Consider the following 19,286-nt stretch of genomic DNA (forward strand, 5'->3'; position numbering starts at 1 on the left):
ACACAAGACCTAATAAATTAAAATTGGGTTAGTTGTAATGTACAATTAATTAGCATTAGTTTAATCACCCCTATTTTATTTTACTTGTTATATATAATTAATGCCTACATTACAGTATTTATCGTTGTGTGGTAATGTCTGCCTGTCTGCTTACAAATACCAAGAATTTCATATCCACTAAAACTTATATACATGTGGGTGGGTATTAATTGAAATCTCAAAGAAAACAAGCGACATAAACATATATATATATACACGCACGCACGCACATATATATATATATATATGAATATGATGGCCTATAATTGGTCAAAGAGAGAAGATAAGAAAGGAGTGGAGATGTGTCATATGGAAGCATTGTATATGTACGCATGGTTTGAACCAAAACTTTAGTTGTACGTGCAAGAGTGAGGGAGCAGTGCTATCTTTTAAAGAGAGCTCATAACTTTACTGAGCATTGTCTGCAACCTGCAGGGTAATTTATGTAATGTTCGTACTTATACATGTATATATGCAGATTTGTATAATGCCCACCTGCATTTGATGGTGTCCTTTTTACCTCCCCCCATTTCTCATCATGATGGTGATAATCATATTATCAGATAGCTTACAGATAAGGTAGAGACGCACTGTAATGGCGTGGGTTCTACTTTGGAGAAGGAAACATGACAGATGGAATGATCAAAAACTGGAAAATGGAAACCTTTTATAAACTTGTTTAAATGTCCTTCAGCCCCAAAAAAAATAAACTGCTGCTACATAAACTCTATATTCCAAGCTACTACAGGCTACAAAAAGCTGAAAATCCTTAACTTACTCATAGATAGCTTATTTTTAACTAAAAACAATTTAAAAAGGATGGGAGAACCAGCCATGGAAGGGCCATCAGGCATTGCTTTCTTGCTATCATTCTCGGGTGTATAACAGCCATCGAGCAAATACCTATCTGTGTGCGGAGAGGTTTCTATCCTCTCCTCTGGGTAGAGTACACCTAGGCTGCAACAAGGAAGTGAATTTCAAGGTCAGAAAATTGGTATAATCATCGTTAAAAAAACAACTATAACTTGCGAGCAATGGTCAAAGAAATTCAACTAATATACTGGGGCTATGTTCGAAAGACATACATTGTGTCATCCAAGCTTTCAGTAGATTTTATACAAAATTCTAATCAGAAATCTTTGAAAATCACAACCAGATGTGTCACTCAGCTCGAAAAAATGTAGATGATGAAATGAACATGCCGATGCTTCCACAAAATGACGTGTACACAATTGCAAAATCATAACTAGCTAAATTTACCTATTTTTAGAGCTCATCTTTCGCGAGCTCCTGCTGAGGAGCAGCAGCTTTGTCCCTGTTCTTTTCAATGAAGTCAATAATCGCTTCTTTAGTCCTATCCCCTTCATAGGCCACTATCTTTCCACTTGCTGATTTGAAGTACATGGTTGGATAACCTTCGACATTGAAGGTCCCAGTAGGATAATCATTTGCCGTTGCATCCTAGAAAAAGGTAGCCAAGCACATTGCTCTGCCTTAGTAACATTTCTCACAATTTCTACACAATTAAGTTTTCATATTTCTTGGGTCTTTTTCTTTTTTTTTTCCCCCATAAGTACCAATGTACTGATATTTATTAACGAATATCCACATAAATCAGTGAAATTACTTCAGATCAAGTAACAAGCAATAGAATCTCTATTAAGAACAATAATACTTACAAATTTCGCAATAACAACGTCAGCATCATTCTCAAAAGAAATGGCAACTTCATCCAAGATGGGAGCCAATGATTTGCAGTGTCCACACCAAGGAGCATAAAACTCGAGCAATACTGCAGAAGAAAAGAATCAAAATCCATGACTTTAAAATCGAAAGACAAGTTGCAAGAACATAGGGTTTCAATTATGAGAAATCATTGACATATGAAACAAGTCTAGATTTTCTGCTTCACTTTGGTTTTCACTGACAGGGATACTACATTTGCATTGACATTAATTAAAGTTAGAAAATTATCATTGTTAACTAAAAATATTAGAGATAAAATAAAATATAAAAGACACTCAACCATGTAAAATTATCTAATCAAATAACTTTACAATTATCAAGTGTCAACCAGATTCACAAGAAAAATGTGCTTTAATAATAATCCACGATCATTTGCCATCACATAAACATTTCCAATAGGACTCAAATAAACAAGCCATTTTTAATAAGCATACACTTTTCCCATAAGACCAATCTATGAGCACGTGCATCTCCCTCCCACAATCAACAAAAATATGCATGTGCCTTAATATAGCTTGCTAAAATAATATTCAAAGTTTAAAGAGTAGCTGAACTTCTGGATATACGCACCATTTTTCTCTGATTTTAGAACCATGTCCTCAAGGCTGTCACCAACAACCACTTTCACAGGCTCCTTGTTTTCTTCAGGAATAGGTTCAGATTGTCTGTATGGAGGAACTTTTCCATCCTGCAGGAATATGCTTTCAGAAAAAAAAATAAGTACATGCAGAATCCCAACATGGTGAATGTTGGTTGTACATATGCTATATTTAAAAATAATGAAAATCTCAGGTGGATTATGTTAATACAATCACCATATAATCCTTCAACCATGAAGCGATGCCATCAACCTCCAAATTAGGCTTCAAATATTTTGTTCCATCAGTGGTCTGGATGAGTATGAGAGGTACCTGATCGTCTTTGAGCCCAAAATACTGTCACTCAAGACAACCCAACATTCAAGATATTAGTATGTCCAAATGTGTAGTGTGGCAAAAGAAGTGGATGGGAAAACAAACATATACTAACCTGGAAGGCACCTTGGCTGCTGTCAAGATCTCCCAACAAGAAGCTAATGGCTTCTCCCTTGTAATGTTCAGCAACCTCTCCATATTTTGATCTGAATGAATCAGCTGTTTCACCACTGAAGTTCATGAACAGCATTGCCTAGAATCAAGAACATCTGTTAGGAGCCTGAGGTGACTGAAATCAGAAATCTGGACACAAAGTTGATGACACGATGCTCTCCAGGCAGACATCAAATTTAATTAAGATCTGTTTCATAAAACGTACAAATGCAGAAAATCGAAATCTGGACACAAAGTTGATGACAGGATGCTCTCCAAACAGACATCAAAATTTAATTAAGATATGTTTCATAAAACGATACAGATGCAGAAAAATGAAAAAGAGTATCAATGTGATAACCAGCCCCTCCTGGGGTTGCAGAAATAATTTTCAATCTCACAGTATTCTAACAAGAGAATTGCACAGGGGCAACATTGGGAACAGATGAATCTTTTAGAAGTGACTCATTAATAAAAACTTGAAGTTGAGACATCTTAGATCCAGAAGACACTACTTCCCATTATGAATTGGAAAAAGTAAATTGAAATTTATAGATTTTGAAAGAGTTAGATTACGCATTTTTGAAGCTTATTCAGTAAAGTTCCTCTTTTAGCTTCATAAACTGAGTTCATGTGGAGCAATATATAAAATGTTAGCATGGGGTAAAAGAAAGATCAGCTGCCAGACACAGAAAATTGATATATAATCTGAGCAACTGATAAGATAAAGATTATTGAATGAAACACCAACTAGTTATCGCGTCTAACAATTTACCAGCAAAATAAGTAGATTAAATTCATTAAAAAAAATAAATTCCAAACTTAGTTTACCTTTGCATTGGGATTATTAAAGAATTTGATAACAAAAGGGTGGTTGCTTGGATCATTATCAAAGATGGTTACAAGTGGAATGCTAGATTCTTCAACAAACTTCCCTAAAGCATCCACTTCAAAATCCTGTAAAATATCGAGCTTAGTATAGTTGATTCTACATGATTATGATGCAGATAAAATTTAAATTAAATGATAACTACATGTTACCTTAGAGTCGACATATAGTTCATCAAAAGGCTTAAACAATCTAACAACAGGCCCAGTCACTGAAGTTTCACCACGTGGAAGATATTTGGCATCCAAAGTATGGCCAAACTCATAGTCAGAACGCAGTTTCTCTGCAAGAGCCGTGTAATTATCAAACTCCTCCCCAGAGAACTTTGGGAACACCCCAACCTACAAAGACAAGCATGAAATATTTATAATAATAAACTGCACAAAAGAGTAGATGCAAGAAGACCAGAAAAGAATTATTACGCATTCCTAAAAAGGGAATTGTACTATGGAACACCTACAACAACAATCTTCTTTTCACCAACAAAGTTACTCGCATCTTCCACAGACTTAATTTCCAATGATGCAGGGCCACTTTGCTTCTGCAAATAAGTGACAATACCCTCTGCTTCACGTGGACCTTTGTATTCTTGAGCAGCTTTGCCTCCATCTCTTAGAATTTTGATTGTAGGGAAACCCTTAATTTCAAACTCATTTGCCAGCTCTCTGTTTGTTTCATTACTGGCATCAACTTTAGCTAGAACAATTGGAGGGTCATGGCTACTCAAGATAGATGCAGCTTTCTCATACTGCCAGAAAAATATATATATAACCATCAGCTAACTGAGTACATGCATAACTCATCAACATCAAAGCATATGCCAAAAGTTTAGATAGGATCTGAGATAAGAAGGTATAACTACCTCTGGGGCAAGACTTTTACAATGACCACACCTGAAACATAACAAAATAAACATTAACCATGAAATGGAAGAAGCAAGTTATATATGTAATATATATATATATATATATAATTTTTTTTTTTGAGATAAACAAGAGCAAGTTATAAGGGAAAAAACTTTATTGAGAAGAACCCAGATAGAATATAGACAAGCAGTTACTATTATTGCTATTCTTACAGCTTCATTTACAGGCTTTGCATGCAAAATATGAGGAACCTTAAGAATGTTATTCTTAAACCAGAACCATTACAGGCAAAACAAAAATTTTGAGGCTCTGAAGCATGTCACTTGTCATTAGAAACAGAAAATCAACAGAATTATTAAAAACAGTTGGAGGCACATTATACCAGACTAGAATCCCAGACATACAAAAGTCAGAAGCCATTTGAAATTTAAGCATCAATTCGACCTATGTAATATTCAACGCAACCTAGTAACATTTATAAACAACTCGTCATGAATTTCTAATCGTATCACCAACTTCAGCCAAAATTTAAAAGATATTCCAGTTAAAGAAACAAAATCAGTCACAGCCTTTAATTCTTTTGCTACTTTTTGAAAAAATGACAAAAAAAGGATAGAACACAACAATTCTAAAGTCTCAGGTCTAGATTTTAAGTTGCCATTTTCAAATAAAAAAGTAAAACAAAATCTCTCGACGCATGAAAATAGACCAGCGTTAACTCAATTTTTTGCCGCTGCCAGAGCAATACCATTATAAAAAAAATGTCATATATATTTATGAAGTTAACAAACATAACAATCACCAATTTCTCGACTCTAAACCAAACGATTAAAACCGGAAACAAAGTCAAAAATAAAAAATAAAAAAACAACTCCATGCATGTAAACTCGATCAGATTCATTTCGATATCTCTAGAAATTCAAACACCTAATACTGAGAATATCACGAACATTAACATGTAACAAAAACAAAAGGAAAAATCCATAGAAACTGAGATCCACAGTGAACCAAACACGAAATTCGAACAAATTCAAACAACAAAAAGAAAACAATCAAATGAACAGAAAATAGGAAACATAGAAAAAGAGCGAACGAGCTTTTTATACCAAGGAGCGTAGAACTCGACGACTATGAACTTGTGTTTACTGACAGTATCAGTAAAGTTCGAGCGATCCAACGTCAAGACAAATTCCTTCGACTCATTTTCCTCACTGCAGATGGAGGATGTAAGAAGGGAAAAAACGAACAGAGAGAACCAAATCGAAGCCCTAGTCCCCATCATCACCCCCCCTCGATCTCTCGCCTTTCGGTTCTCTTTTTTCTCCGAATCACCGCCCCTTCGCTACCTTTGTCTCGATTGTTGTGCGCTTTTGGATGTCTGGATAGTCTTGGGTTTATATGGTGTGATGATCTGGTGGAGAGAGAACGAGACAAGTATGGTTCTAACACGTGAGCCACCGAGATATATTTTTTACTTCTCTACTCTCTCGAGTCTGAAAATAACACTCTACTCGCTCCGTCTGTGGTTTGAATTCCACGTGGACGATTCTCATTGGTGTAGTCTCGTCACAAGACTGTAAATTTGGAAACGTAAACGGCAGATGGTAAGTATATCAATTGAGATTTTGTTGATCATGCCAATCAATTAGGGGGGGGAAAAAAAAAAAAAAACGATACAGTACACAGCAGTAACTATAGGTACCGTGCTCCCACAAATGGTTTCTCGCCACGTCATCATTTTTACACGTGGCGGTTTCTTATTGGTTTTTATTTTGAGGTAATTATGGATTGACCTTGGCGAATAGTCAAAGGGTTTTGACGCCCATAATTTTTTTTTCCCTTGTTGTTCATTTTTATAAACGGTCTGGGTTATTTAACGTTAACGGATACAATTTAATTACGTCACTAATTAATTGCATCTTGGATTTCCGTCACCGACTCCTAAACTTTCATTTTCTTCCTTAAAAAAATTATTTTTTATTTTGCAATTTAATTTAAGATCATAATACTTAATATGGATTCATTAATTATTTTTTAAAATGGTTAATAAAATAAATGTTAATTATTTTGACCCAGAAGAAAATTCGGACTGATTTATGACGTAATTAAAGTATTTCAGGACAACATAAATTATATATTTAATGAATTTTATTAATTTTTTGGAAACAGACAAGAGTATATTTTCATAATATTTTAAAAAATATTATTATCAAATATATATATATATATATATATATATATATATATAATTAGGTAAAGCAGCTTGACCAAGACTTTTTTTTTTTCCTCCTATATATGGACAGCTTGACCAAGACTATATATATATGTAGTGTAAGTATTCTTTTTCCAACATGGGTAATATAAATTAGTAATTTCTTAATTACATAGATGATATATCTTTTTTTTATATAAGAATAAGAGATTATAATTTATATTTGGATTGTATATATATTTTTTTGTATTTATATTCAAATTATATATTTTTATTTTAAAAGATTCTGCTTAATTTTAATTTACAGTTTTAAAAAGTTCATAAGTTAGACAGAGGGTTTTTATATAATATATATATATATATAGATATAGTTAGAAGAGTTTAAATTAAATTGAAAAGATTTAAAATTTACTCATTCAATTTAACTAATATTTATTTTATATTTTAAAATTTCAACACCATTGGATGAATTTTGATTCATAATTTATGAGAATTAGAATATTACTAATCTTAAAGGTTTTGGAATAAGTTAGCCAGCTAGTCTAAAGGTTTGGCAGGGAGCCATAACTGCTGTGAACCCTAAAATGTCTATGAAGCTGAACAATAAATGGTATGATTATGAACATTGAGTAAAAGAGTTTTCCATATCCCACTTTAAAACCTTCAAAAGTCTATATATTGTGATTCTTACTTTAAATTCTATACTGATGATATATATGTAATGTTGTCAATGATGTTTTTGTAACCCATAAGATTTCATGAACAGTAGAAAATACCCATTTAATCTCATCCAAACTCTTGTAACATACATGGAAATGGAGCAGTTCAATGAATGTGTCATTCAAACCATCATATGATTCATCTTTTGCTGCTTTTATCATATGATTCACTTGAAATGTTCATATCTGAACTAAATTTTCTTGACAATTCTATGTTTAACGTGCTGCTGTTTCATAATGAATGTATATGAGGAAAACTAAATAGAATAATAAAGCAAAATTTTGAAGTTTCTTGGCTGGCTATAAAGGGCCTACTCCTAAAACACCTCTTCCAACTAACAACAAATCAACCAATAAACGAATTTCTGTACAAAAAAAACTCCTACCTATCTATTCAAAGGGGTTATAACTTATGCCTAAACCAAAATTTCAGACCAGCAACCTCAACCTCCTAGGCTTCCCCTAGTATTCTATCAGCTCTGCATATCTCTTTCCTTGCAACCTTAGCTTTCTCAAGGTTGTTAACATATCAAGAGTTCAATTCTCTTACACCTAACATTCTAATAACTCAGTTTTTCTGCTGATCTCGCTGTTGAATTCATGGCAACTGTACAAAACGAAGCATGATCCACTGGGGCGTTGCAAACCCAGATCAGGCGTTTCTCACGGGTTTCCAGTATTTTCTAGTCTAACTTGCTCGTGAGCTTTCAAAACCTCTGAAGTGAAATTGCCTAGAGACTCAAAGATTGGGATTAAACCTCCTTGTAAACTGCTCGAAGCAGCTTTGTTCACTGATTTGATGGCTTCCTTGTGTCTGGCTCTCTCCCCTTCTAGTTTCTTCCTCATGGAATCCAAATCAACCTTGAGGTCATCTAATTTAGAGATTCCACTTTCAGAAGTGACTTTGGATATTGCAGTCTTTTCTGACAATGCATCCTGGTCATCCTCCAATTTTCCCCTCTCCATGCGCAAGGTCCTCAGCCGTTTCTCAAAATCCTTTGACATGTATTCTGCTTTAATCCTCTGGCGCTGCTCCTCATCTTGCCTCTCCCATAACTGGTGTAGGCCTAATGCAAAATCATTCATGGCATTGGCCACCTCCTTTTCTGATATTCTCACAACCGCTTGATACCAGTCATTGCATATTACAAAAATTGGTGGAGCTCCAATGCGGCTTGGAGAGAAAGGGGCAAAACCATCAGCAGTTTCTTCAGGTTCATAGAGAAGGCACCTTGAGAGCCACCCATTTAAGGACTCAACATAAGCTTTTTGGGTTCCAACCCAATTATTAAAGTGAGTAGACCAATTCAGAAGCTCCATCTCAAGTTCCAGAGTAGCTTTTAAACCCGAATCTCTTTGTAAACCAATGTTCGCTTTAAAAGAGCGGACCTTGCTCTCCATTATTGCTTGGAATTGTTTCTGGTGGCATTTAAGCATGGACCTCCACATTCTTATCAACCTGCAAATAAAAAAGCTACTCAGTGATGGAAAGCAAATAGATGAAACTAGAACCTAAGCAAGTAAAAGTCAGAGTAGATGTCATTCCCACCAAAGTTTTCCCCAGAAAATGAGTGGAAAAGAAGAATGTTTAATAAGATATCAAATCCAAGTTTGTGTATAGCATTTTAATCTTCCTCATGCACAACAAAGTAATATAATGCTCCAACCAGGACCACAAATTATGCTAGGTTTCAACTGTAACAAAAGATCACCTTTTGAAATATTCTAATGAGGTTTGGAAGTTTTATTTGCACAGAGGGAAAAGAAGTACAGTGAAATTTATATCTTACTGTATTTTGTGTTTACACAATATTAAGGACAATGCAGTATGTACCAATTAAATGCAAATATAGTCGGTCAAGTTATTAAATATTAACCACTCCCCTCAGCCAGACATGTAAGCTAGAACAACACAACAGAATGATTAGCCCTCTTCTGAAAAAATGAAAAGAAGATTTATCTTAAATAAACAGAGAAGCAAAGCATCTTGATACCCGTGAATTAACCCGGTGAGTTGCGGCCGCAGTTCTTCATCCCTCAACTTATGTATTCGGCTTGATATGGAATCAACAGATTTTATACAAATATCGATTTTAGTCAGCAACTTCCTTATTGAAGCCCGAGTAGCATCAATCTTGCTAGATTCTGCTCCTCTGTCATCTAAACTTCTGAGTCTCTTGCACTTCCTCTCATACACAACCCGTAGCCTCTCCTCGTCCTAAAGTCAGTGCAAATGCCTAGAAATAATCAGGAAGAGTTCTACAGCAACTGAATGAAGCACTACAAAACAAATGACCTTAAGTAGAGGGGATAAAAGTAAAGCTGACAACTGAAAAATCCAGGTTAAATTTGATATTCCGGCACAAAAAGAAAATTGTGTTTGTACCTCTGGAGCCTTAAAGAAAAGGAAATGGTGTTTGTACTAATGAAATCTGGATTTGCCTTTAAGGATGAGTCAATAGTTTTCAACCTTTTCTTTTTCCAGATTTCAGAGGTACAAACACCATTGCCTTTATTGACCACCATTGTCATTAAAGTTATTTCAACACATGCTGTTTTCTAAAAGGAAAGAATTGAGGTAACAGACACCGTGGCAAAAACATTTGAACCAGAGATTTTCAAAAATGATAATATGGTAACATCTTTTCAAACTTCACCCCTGATAGGAAAGACAATTGTTTTCATGAAAAAAAAATATATATATTTGCATACTCTTTCACCCAACCAAACTGCACACTTCCTTCAAGTTTTCGTTTCTTTAGTTGTCTTGCAAACGCATGAGTTCAAAAAAATTTATACATTTTGTAAGCTAACTACCGTGGAAGTACGCAAACCATACATGCTTGGCACAAATCAGAAAGCAACATTTGGTTAAACCACTGCCACACACGCACTTCTCAAAGATATAAAACTGAAGCTGGCAAACTGAGAAAATGAAACAGTTCTAAATCTCCACAAACTTCTTTCAAGTTTCCTTTCTTTGTTTATTTTCTAAACTACAAGTTGGGAACGATTTATACAAGTAAGAACAAATAAAAGCATGAGAACATGCCTGCTTGATGCAAACGTGAAAACAACTGTTAATTTTAAAGAGAACAAAATCAATTAGCTATGCCACTGCCACAAACACTGTCTCAATGATACGCAAATGACTTGAGCAGAATCAGAAAATAAAGCATTCTCAATCTTTGTGCAAAGAAGTATTCTCCATTTTCATTGCTTTTAGTGGTTTCTAATTTCAGACGTAATTACTTTGATCAATTCCATTGAACATATTATAATAAGTATTAGAATTTTGAGATTGATATTCTAAAATTAAGAGAAAAACAAGAAAAATTCTCACAGTATCTTTAGCACCATTACCTTGACTTCCTTGTATAGTTTCTTCTCCCATGCATAAAGTTTCTCCAGAGTTGATGAAAGGTTTCCAGGCTTCAGATTGAAGTCTTTGTCCGGTTCTGCACTATATGCTTTTGCCATTTTCATTATTCTAGAAGTTAATCGTATTGATGACCTGAGTGGACGACGTGAAGACAAAACTGAAGGTGCCACCAGATACAGGATCCTGGAAAATATCACTGTATAAAAAAAATATTTAGATTTTCTATGAAGCAAGAAGGTAAAAGTTTCCTCAGAGGGTCAAACCCTGTATTCATCAGCCAAAGCAACTTAAAAGTCATATATTAGACGAGGATTGTCCAGTCAAAGCACTAAACTAAGTAATTTGCTCTGGATCCTTGAAAATGTAACCCAGAGGTTCAGTTCACTCAATGTTTCTTCTATTATTCTATTTCAAGGACTTCAAGAATTTAATATATAAGCACTCAGAAAAGATGTTTAAAATCCATAAAATGGCTCATTGTATGTTATTTTTTGTGTTTTCTGCTTTATATATTACCAGTGTAAAAAGTAGACCGTTTATGACTCTCCATAGCAACAGAGAGTTTCTAGCAATGCCAGAATACAATATCATTTGTTTCCAAAATTGTGAGGTAAGGAAAGGTAGGAACTCATTTAATCATGCCAGAAAGGGTTGTCAGGCTTGTGACTTTGTTCCACACATTCTTAAAACAAAAAGAAAAAGAAACTTGTTTAAATCACTCTAAAGCCCAGCAGCATCATATTTGCAATGGATGTCTTGCTTGATAGATTCAGAGCTGCTAGTCTATCTTGACACTGCTAGTCTATATGGATAATAGCAATGCCTTTTGAAAAGTAGATACCAGCATGTAATATTGGATGAGGAACTTGAGACAAAATACGGCAAGTATATGGACCTTAACCCCTAAAGCATATTCCAAATTTATCTGTCTCAAATAGAAAACATGTGAAACATCCCAAGAAATTGATACTCAGTTCATCTTTTCTCAAAAAACTCCTAGACTATGTTTGAAACAAATATTGACATGACAGTGAAGTTCATTCACAACTATCAAAAGATGTAAACTGTAGTAGGATAATAAAAAAAAAATTATCTATCTCAAATAGAAAACATGTGAAAATTTTCGAGTGTCACATTTCAAATTTCATCAGAACTGACGGAATTTAGAATGTATTGTTTCAATTCTATATGGAATTCTGTATAAATTCAATTTTCATTATTTTAGCATTTTAGCTAGGACTTCGATAATTTTTTAATCATAGTAAGAGGTTGATTTGCAGATGATTTACATTCAAATTTCACATTTATTTCAAACATATTCTTGGCTAATTATAAGATTTCAAGGAAAATCTGTCGCGGACAAAATAAGAGCATGACTCTCTTAACATATACAGCAGAAGCAACTAAAAGCAACCCATCAATAATGAAAAACGAAGAATTTGAAGAAACCTACCTTTAAATCCAGTGTTCCTGCGCTGATAAGGCAACTTGCTGACCTCGAGCAGCATAGCCACCTCTCTGCCATAACTAGAGGCAGTCTCAAATTCATCCCTGATTTCCTTCACAACCTCCTGAAGGTCCCTGGTGCCATGAACAGACAATGCGGATAAGCTACTCGGTTCTGAAGATTCAACATTGCTAGTCGATGTCTCCCCAACCTCAAAAGTCACCCCTTTTTTCCTCGCTTGCTCCTCCTCAGAACTCTTTGACACAGAAGTATAATGGCTACTATTACTTTCTTTTCCCTGAGTAGCAGCATCTGTACTCTCGCTGTTCAGTGATGATGGCATAACACCCTTTGAACTTGAAACACCCTCGGCATCATTTTGCCGGGGAACTGCCCTTGAAGTCCCCTCACCTGAATTCATGGTCTTGTTCTTATTACTCGGATGCTTATCTTCATGTTCATTCAACTTTTTCTTCTCTTCAAAAACCTCTTTAACCACTTGCTGCTCAGTCTCTTCTTCTAACTCAGGAATCCCTTCTCTCTCCCTAACTTCCTTTGAATCAGGACTACTCGTGGTCGACCCATAGCCATACCCATATCTACTCTGCGGATAGTAACTTGGATACCCAGAACTATTAGCATCGAATGTCTCAAACACATTCAGGAAATCCCACGTGGAGACACTCGGTGGAGAGGGTGGCGCCGGAGGCGGAGGTGGCGGGCTTGGCTGCCGATTATAGGACTCATTCGGCGGCGAGTACCCAAAAAATCCGGCAGGTGGATATGGCAAATAACCGGGATAGCCATACCCAGGACCCTGCCACTGCATATTTGCCGTCTGGTGCCTCTCCGGGTCCTCGTATATGAACGATTGCGCCGGTGTTGCAGACTTCTTCATGTAATACATACCGGAATTTTCACCAGGAAAACCCCAGTTCCCCATGGGATAACCATATCGGGGAGGATAAATCTCCGGCATCTCTTCTTCCTTCTCTGGGCTGCTGCTTTCGAAGTGGATGTGACCGGAGCTGTCATCATTGTGGATGTGACCCGAGGGGGAGTCGGATCCGGATAACGACCCGGACGGAGATGACAAATGCAAATGGGAATCCTCAATGTCTTCTTCCTTATGCGAAATTGAAGTAGAGGAAGAAGAAATCTTGGTTTTGTTTCTGGCAGATTTGCCCTCGTCGGAGGGCAAGTTGAGGACGGGAGAGTCCGGGGAGGAAGAGGCAGAGGGGGAGGCGATCACGAGCTCTTCGTCGACGAACTTCCGGATCGCGTCGCCGACATCTTTCAGGGACTGGAAATAAGCGAGATGAGCGGCAGCAAGCGCGTAGCGGTGATGGGAGGCGGCTCTGATGAGGTCTCTTCGCTCTCTGCAGAGTCTCACCAATGGTAAATCGTCGGCTTTGGATCCTCCGCAACCCATATGCAAAGAGGGTAAGGTCGGGTTGTCGTGTGAAACGGCGACGTATTGGTGGTCGTCTTGCTCATGGCGCCCATCCATAGAAGCTAGAAGGAGGAGGAAGCATTTTTCTGTTGGGAATTAATTCCGGGTTCATGAATGAAGAGGAAGAAAGTTAGATCCAAGGGCGAATCTATCACAGTCGAGTCAAAAAGGCAAGGGCGAGCAAGTTCTTGAGTTTAATGGAGAAAACCAGTCGGATAACATACTAGTACACTATATAGAGCAAATAAAATGCTTTATCTGCATATACATTCAAAACGCCATGGAAGAACATGGAGAGGTTTAATTGGGTGCATGAAAGAGCGAAACAAAGACTGAAACGACGAAATGGGTGGAAATAAATCCGACGGTCCATGCGAGGTGGCAGAAGAAATCGACAGAGTAGTTTTGAAATTTCAATGAAACTGAAACTGGGTTATGGAGTATTTTGTTGCTTTGCTACGGGCATTCAGTTGATCATATTTTTATATATTAAAAAATAACAGAGAAAGGAAAGAGCCTGGAGATGCGTGAAAAAAAAAAAAAGGAAAAAAAAGTTGGGATGCGAAATGAATGCGAATATAAATGGAGGCGGCCTCTTCTTCTGTGCTGAGATAGTTTCAGAAAGGGTTTCTCCAGACACAGTGGGAAAGTAGAAGAAGAAGAAGAAGAAGAAGAGGAAGAAGAAAGCTCGTGGAACCCGCCATATGTAACGGACCTTGTCATTATGACGACGGGATCGTATTTTCCTTGTTTTGAAAAATCTCATGGTCTCGTCTCTTTGATTTTTACCTTGTCCTGTTTCGTGTTCTTCGTACGTAGCCTGAAAGCAATAACTTTCAACGCAAAATATATAATTGAGCAAATAACAAATTTTCACCCGCATGAAATTAAAATTCTTTGCACGGCATAAAAATCAAATTAAAATTTACGGGGAATAAATAATTTTTTTTCTGGGTTAACGATAAAATTATTATGTAAATCAAATATAATAAAAGATTGCGACGTGACATTGGATTCTTCGAATTAAATACTAAACAAGATTAATTAAGAATAATACTTTGTATTAAGTTATGTAATCCGCGATGATTCTGGAGGGCGTCTCTATTTTGAATCCCAATGTGTATTTACTTCCCCAACTTCTTCTTTGTTTTTCTTTTTGTAATTTAATTAAACTCGTGGGTTAATCTCGTTTATCCCAACATTAACTTAATTACGTTATATTAATTGTGTTGATAATTACGGATATATTATTATGCTTTAAGATTCTCCAATAAAGAAAACCCACCAACCCATGTCTTGCATTTTCACTACAAACTCTAATTGCCTCACTACTCTATTTCTCGTGGCTAATTCCAATCAAATTATTTCAAATAATAATAATAATAATAATAACCCGTAAGATAATTAAGAAAGAATTAAGTTATTCTTAATCACAACTTTGGAATAAGAAATCACTTTTTTAAATCCTTACACTTTTTTTTAAAAAAATATTAAATGTATTTATTTAAAGTATTTCAATATTTTATATTCGCTCTTAATTCATATTCGGCCTAAATAGTTTATTGACTTATTTTAATATTAACTTATAAATTATGTGTAAATATAAACATAATCTTTTTCTACTATTTTAAAATTTTATATAATTATTTTGTTTTAATTATATTATTTTTACCATTATTATTATTTATTAATTGATCTATATATGTCGTTTTATGTATTATTGTTATTATTATTTTTTTTAATAATTTCTAACAAATATATTACTATTATTTGTTATTAGTATCGCTGCTTATATTATTGTTGTAATCATTTATATTATCATCACCGTTATTATTGTATTCGATCATCTAATATTTGTTGTTAAATATTAAAATAACGTATTAAATTAATTTTTTTTATACTATACTATTCAATTTCTTAATCAATCGTTTGAAATATATGAAATAAAATTAATGTTTACATATTTTATCTCATGTTGAATAGGAAATTATATTTTATTGACATTGGGAAAGAAAACACATGTTTACATATTCATCACCACATTGGGCCGATTACCCACCCTCCTATAGTATATAAAACACAACGTGCACATATAATATTATCATAAACATATATATATATATACGTACGTACGTAGATACATATATATATATTTCAAGTTAACACACTGAAAATAACAATGTTCAAATTGGAGATTTTTATTAATATTTTATAAATAAAGAGGAAAAGGTTTTGATGGGGAGGTTTGGATTAGATCCCATCCACCCAATCAAAACGAAGAAAACTTTTTCTTTTAATTTAATAATAAAATAATATTATATTCCGTTGGGCCGATATTGACCAACCACCTGGGCTTGTGGGTCCCATTCTACTCCTATTATTATTATTATTATTATTATTTTACATAGAAACTAATAAAATATACATGAATAAAATGCATTAAACTTTATCTTATATATAAAATACAAAGAGGAACCAAATTGGCAGACTGAGATTAAATAAAATTATAAAGAATATATATATATTTTTTTTTAAAAAAGAAACTATAATATACAGTTTCTAAAAAATAGAACCTGAAATTATTGTAATTCTCAAGGGTTACAAAATACTAGATAATTATTTGGGGCGGATGGACTTCAGATCTTTTACACCAAAGATTTTGAAAATTAACCATGGAGGAATAGTTAAGACATCTAATAAGATGCAGTAAAATCTGATAGATTATATTAGGTTATTAATAGAATTTTTAATACATAAACTGAAATTGAAATATGTGAGAAGCTATTTTCGAGACCAAGAATTAAAAAGAAATATTATTTTGGAAACTAAATAAGTGCAAATTCATAATGAAAACTAAATTAATGACAAATTGTACTAACTTTCCACATTAGAAATTCATAATGGTTGATTCCAAAATTTTTGGTGACCAAAAGTCAACCATTTTGAATCCACATACTCCAATATAAGTATTGACTAATCTGGTTAAATAAAATAATTGAATAATTAAAAAATATACGTATTAAATTCTGATAAAATAAAACTCATAATAAAAAAACAAGTGTTTATGATTATTATAGAAGAACTAAAATAAAAGATACAGTGAAGCTAAAACAGTAACACGGTCGTTGTATAATTTCCGACCAATGCTAAATGTAGATTAGAGCTATGACTTTCGGCGGCAGCCAAAAAGTGCTATCCACTTGAGAAACACACAATCAAGTGCTGGTCAAGCGTTACAATCATGACATAGTTTCTCAAATTGATACACCATCAAAAGTTTGGCACTGGTCTACTTCATTTATTGCACTACCTAGACTTATAATCCTTACCCATAATCAATCAATCAATCAATCAATCAAATCAAAATCCTATCATTCATGGAATTCTACGAGAGCTTATGAATGCTCCATTTAATATCCTGTATAATAAATCTAACTATATTATATAGTTGTGTGCCAATACAATGCAAGTATAACTCCCCCCCCCCCATTATCCAGTTCAAAAGAACACTATTATTGATACAGTGACATCAACCACAAGTATATAGAAGGTGGAGCGTGCATTTATATAATATAAACAAATATGTTCAGAATGAAGAAGAAGAAACAGTCAGTGTCGTATGAGAGATGCGATGTAAGTATGATAAAGTCATCAAGCATCATTTTCACCAGGAAAAAGATTGTCATCGAGGTCGCAAGAACCAAACTTGTTATATAATATGAAAAACTTCTAATCCTTGTGCCTCAAAGTACGTCAAGATGCGGCATTCGGTTGACTATATCATCCTGGGCTATCAACAACAACGAATTTCTTGTTTGTTTAGTAGGTAAGTCTCTAGCAGTGCTGCTGAAGCACAAAAGACATTTGAGGAAGATGTGATTTGTGAGAGAGAGATCCTACTTTGTAATGTTCCATTAATTCCAATGGTATCCATAACATATTTTTAGTTAGTCAAACATGGCAGAAGTCTCAAGCAGTAATAACATCTTAAAAGCATGACAAGAAATGGGGTTTAGGTTGGGAAGGGAAGAAGATACGATACTGTGTGTGTGGGTGTGTGTGTCGCGAGAGAGAGAGAGAGAGAGAGAGAGAGAAGAAGAAGAAGCAGAAGATATGATAAAATTGGCGTGTTCGGATACGTGTGTGGGTGTGTGTAGAGGCGACTCTAGATGAATCTGGGACGTGAAAACTTTGTTCTTACCAGAAAAAGCCCAGGTCCTAATTTCTCACGCAAACCACACCTTTATAGACACTCACTCAACACCTAAGTAACTGTGTATCTGTTATATTCGTCATGGTACCAAATATGATTCATGCAACGGCGTTTATTGTTGGCAAAACCTATGTCCTCTTGACGACAGTTATCACCTGAAGCTGACATTGGATGATTGCCGTGCCCTTATGGATTGCTTGGAGCATGCGAACATTTGCCATTCAATGAGAGACTGCAACATGAGTGCTGATGCCCTGGCTGATCTTAGCTTTAGGAGTATGGATTGCTTGGAGCACGCAAACAATTGCCATTCAATGAGGGACTGCAACGTGCGTGCTGACGCCTGGCTGGTCATAGCTTTAGGAGTAAGGCCAGATGGTGGTCTCTCTAATCAGTAATCCTCCAAGCAAAATCAGGGAGCTTCTTCTGAGCAATTGCCCTATGAGTTCAGCTTGGTCCCCTCTCCCCTCCCTCAACACCTAAGTAACTGTGTATCTGTTATGTTAGTCATGGTACCAAATATGATTCATGCAACGGCTTTTATTGTTGGCAAAACCTATGTCCTCTTGACAACACTTATCACCAGAAGCTGACATCGGATGATTGCCGTGCCCTTATGGATTGTTTGGAGCATGCGAACATTTTCCATTCAATGAGAGACTGCAACATGTGTGCTGATGCCCTGGCTGATCTTAGCTTTACGAGTATGGATTGCTTGGAGCACGCAAACATTTGCCATTCAATGAGAGACTGCAACGTGTGTGCTGATGCCCTGGCTGGTCTTAGCTTTAGGAGTAAGGCCAGATGGTGGTCTCTCTAATCAGTAAGTCTCCATGCAAAATCCGGGAGCTTCTTCTGAGCAATTGCCCTATGAGTTCAGCTTGGTCCCCTCTCTCCTCCCTCCCAACCGGGCCCCCGCCCCTCCCCCCCGCACCCCCATCTCCCGACCAAAAGATAAAAATCAAGTCCTCCTTCCCGACGTTTTGCTCAACTGCAGGGTATCTTTTGTCAAGGATTGAACACATACCAAATTAAATATGTGCAGTGAGCTATGGACTGTGTTCGAAAGATCGCTTACAGGTGAACTTAAAGAACAGGAGAAAGGGAGAAAGTCAATACTGTTGCCACCGACAGATCATTGATACTCAAATCAAGGTTCCAAATTCCAGCTTCATATAAGGAAATGCTGAGCTATTGCATTAGAACCTATTAACCAGATAAAAAATAGAGAAGCAGATGCTACACGGTTCCCC

General features: G+C 35.5%; 3 protein-coding genes across 4 annotated transcripts in view; 1 reads left to right on the top strand and 2 right to left on the bottom strand.

Moving 5' to 3' along the window:
• LOC110813625 (two-component response regulator ARR17-like) overlaps window positions 1-117 on the top strand; it is a 3,317-nt gene extending 3,200 nt beyond the window's left edge. For both annotated transcript variants that reach the window (XM_022040840.2, XM_022040839.2), the window contains exon 5: window positions 1-117. This exon is cut by the window's left edge. In XM_022040840.2, the coding sequence (XP_021896532.2) occupies window positions 1-32 (32 nt within the window). In that variant the 3' untranslated portion in view covers window positions 33-117.
• Window positions 118-678: 561 nt separating this feature from the next.
• Window positions 679-5,987, bottom strand: PDIL1-1 (PDI-like 1-1). Its single transcript, XM_022040743.2, has 11 exons — window positions 5,714-5,987; window positions 4,604-4,634; window positions 4,202-4,489; window positions 3,894-4,082; window positions 3,684-3,809; window positions 2,815-2,952; window positions 2,601-2,720; window positions 2,356-2,473; window positions 1,719-1,831; window positions 1,300-1,500; window positions 679-996 (listed from the first exon to the last, which is right to left on the bottom strand). The coding sequence occupies exons 1-10, from the start codon at window positions 5,887-5,889 to the stop codon at window positions 1,306-1,308; spliced, it is 1,494 nt and encodes a 497-aa protein (XP_021896435.1). The 5' UTR covers window positions 5,890-5,987; the 3' UTR covers window positions 679-996; window positions 1,300-1,305.
• A 1,799-nt stretch (window positions 5,988-7,786) lies between these two features.
• On the bottom strand, window positions 7,787-14,630 carry LOC110813547 (uncharacterized). Its single transcript, XM_022040735.2, has 4 exons — window positions 12,374-14,630; window positions 10,902-11,116; window positions 9,533-9,756; window positions 7,787-8,997 (listed from the first exon to the last, which is right to left on the bottom strand). The coding sequence occupies exons 1-4, from the start codon at window positions 13,875-13,877 to the stop codon at window positions 8,202-8,204; spliced, it is 2,739 nt and encodes a 912-aa protein (XP_021896427.2). The 5' UTR covers window positions 13,878-14,630; the 3' UTR covers window positions 7,787-8,201.
• Between the last annotated feature and the right edge of the window lie 4,656 nt (window positions 14,631-19,286).

This window comes from Carica papaya, chromosome 1 (genome assembly GCF_054855325.1).
Source record: "Carica papaya isolate Zhongbai chromosome 1, ASM5485532v1, whole genome shotgun sequence".
NCBI lineage: Eukaryota > Viridiplantae > Streptophyta > Magnoliopsida > Brassicales > Caricaceae > Carica > Carica papaya.

Coding starts and splice junctions, on each gene's coding strand:
- LOC110813547 (XM_022040735.2), bottom strand. CDS start 13,877: ATGGATGGGCGCCATGAGCAAGACGACCACCAATACGTCGCCGTTTCA. Junction 9,757..10,901: donor AACTATACAAGGAAGTCAAG/GTAATGGTGCTA, acceptor CACTGACTTTAG/GACGAGGAGAGGCTACGGGT. Junction 8,998..9,532: donor CTCACCGGGTTAATTCACGG/GTATCAAGATGC, acceptor TTTTATTTGCAG/GTTGATAAGAATGTGGAGGT.
- PDIL1-1 (XM_022040743.2), bottom strand. CDS start 5,889: ATGATGGGGACTAGGGCTTCGATTTGGTTCTCTCTGTTCGTTTTTTCC. Junction 3,810..3,893: donor AACTATATGTCGACTCTAAG/GTAACATGTAGT, acceptor GATATTTTACAG/GATTTTGAAGTGGATGCTTT. Junction 2,721..2,814: donor GCAGCCAAGGTGCCTTCCAG/GTTAGTATATGT, acceptor CTTGAGTGACAG/TATTTTGGGCTCAAAGACGA.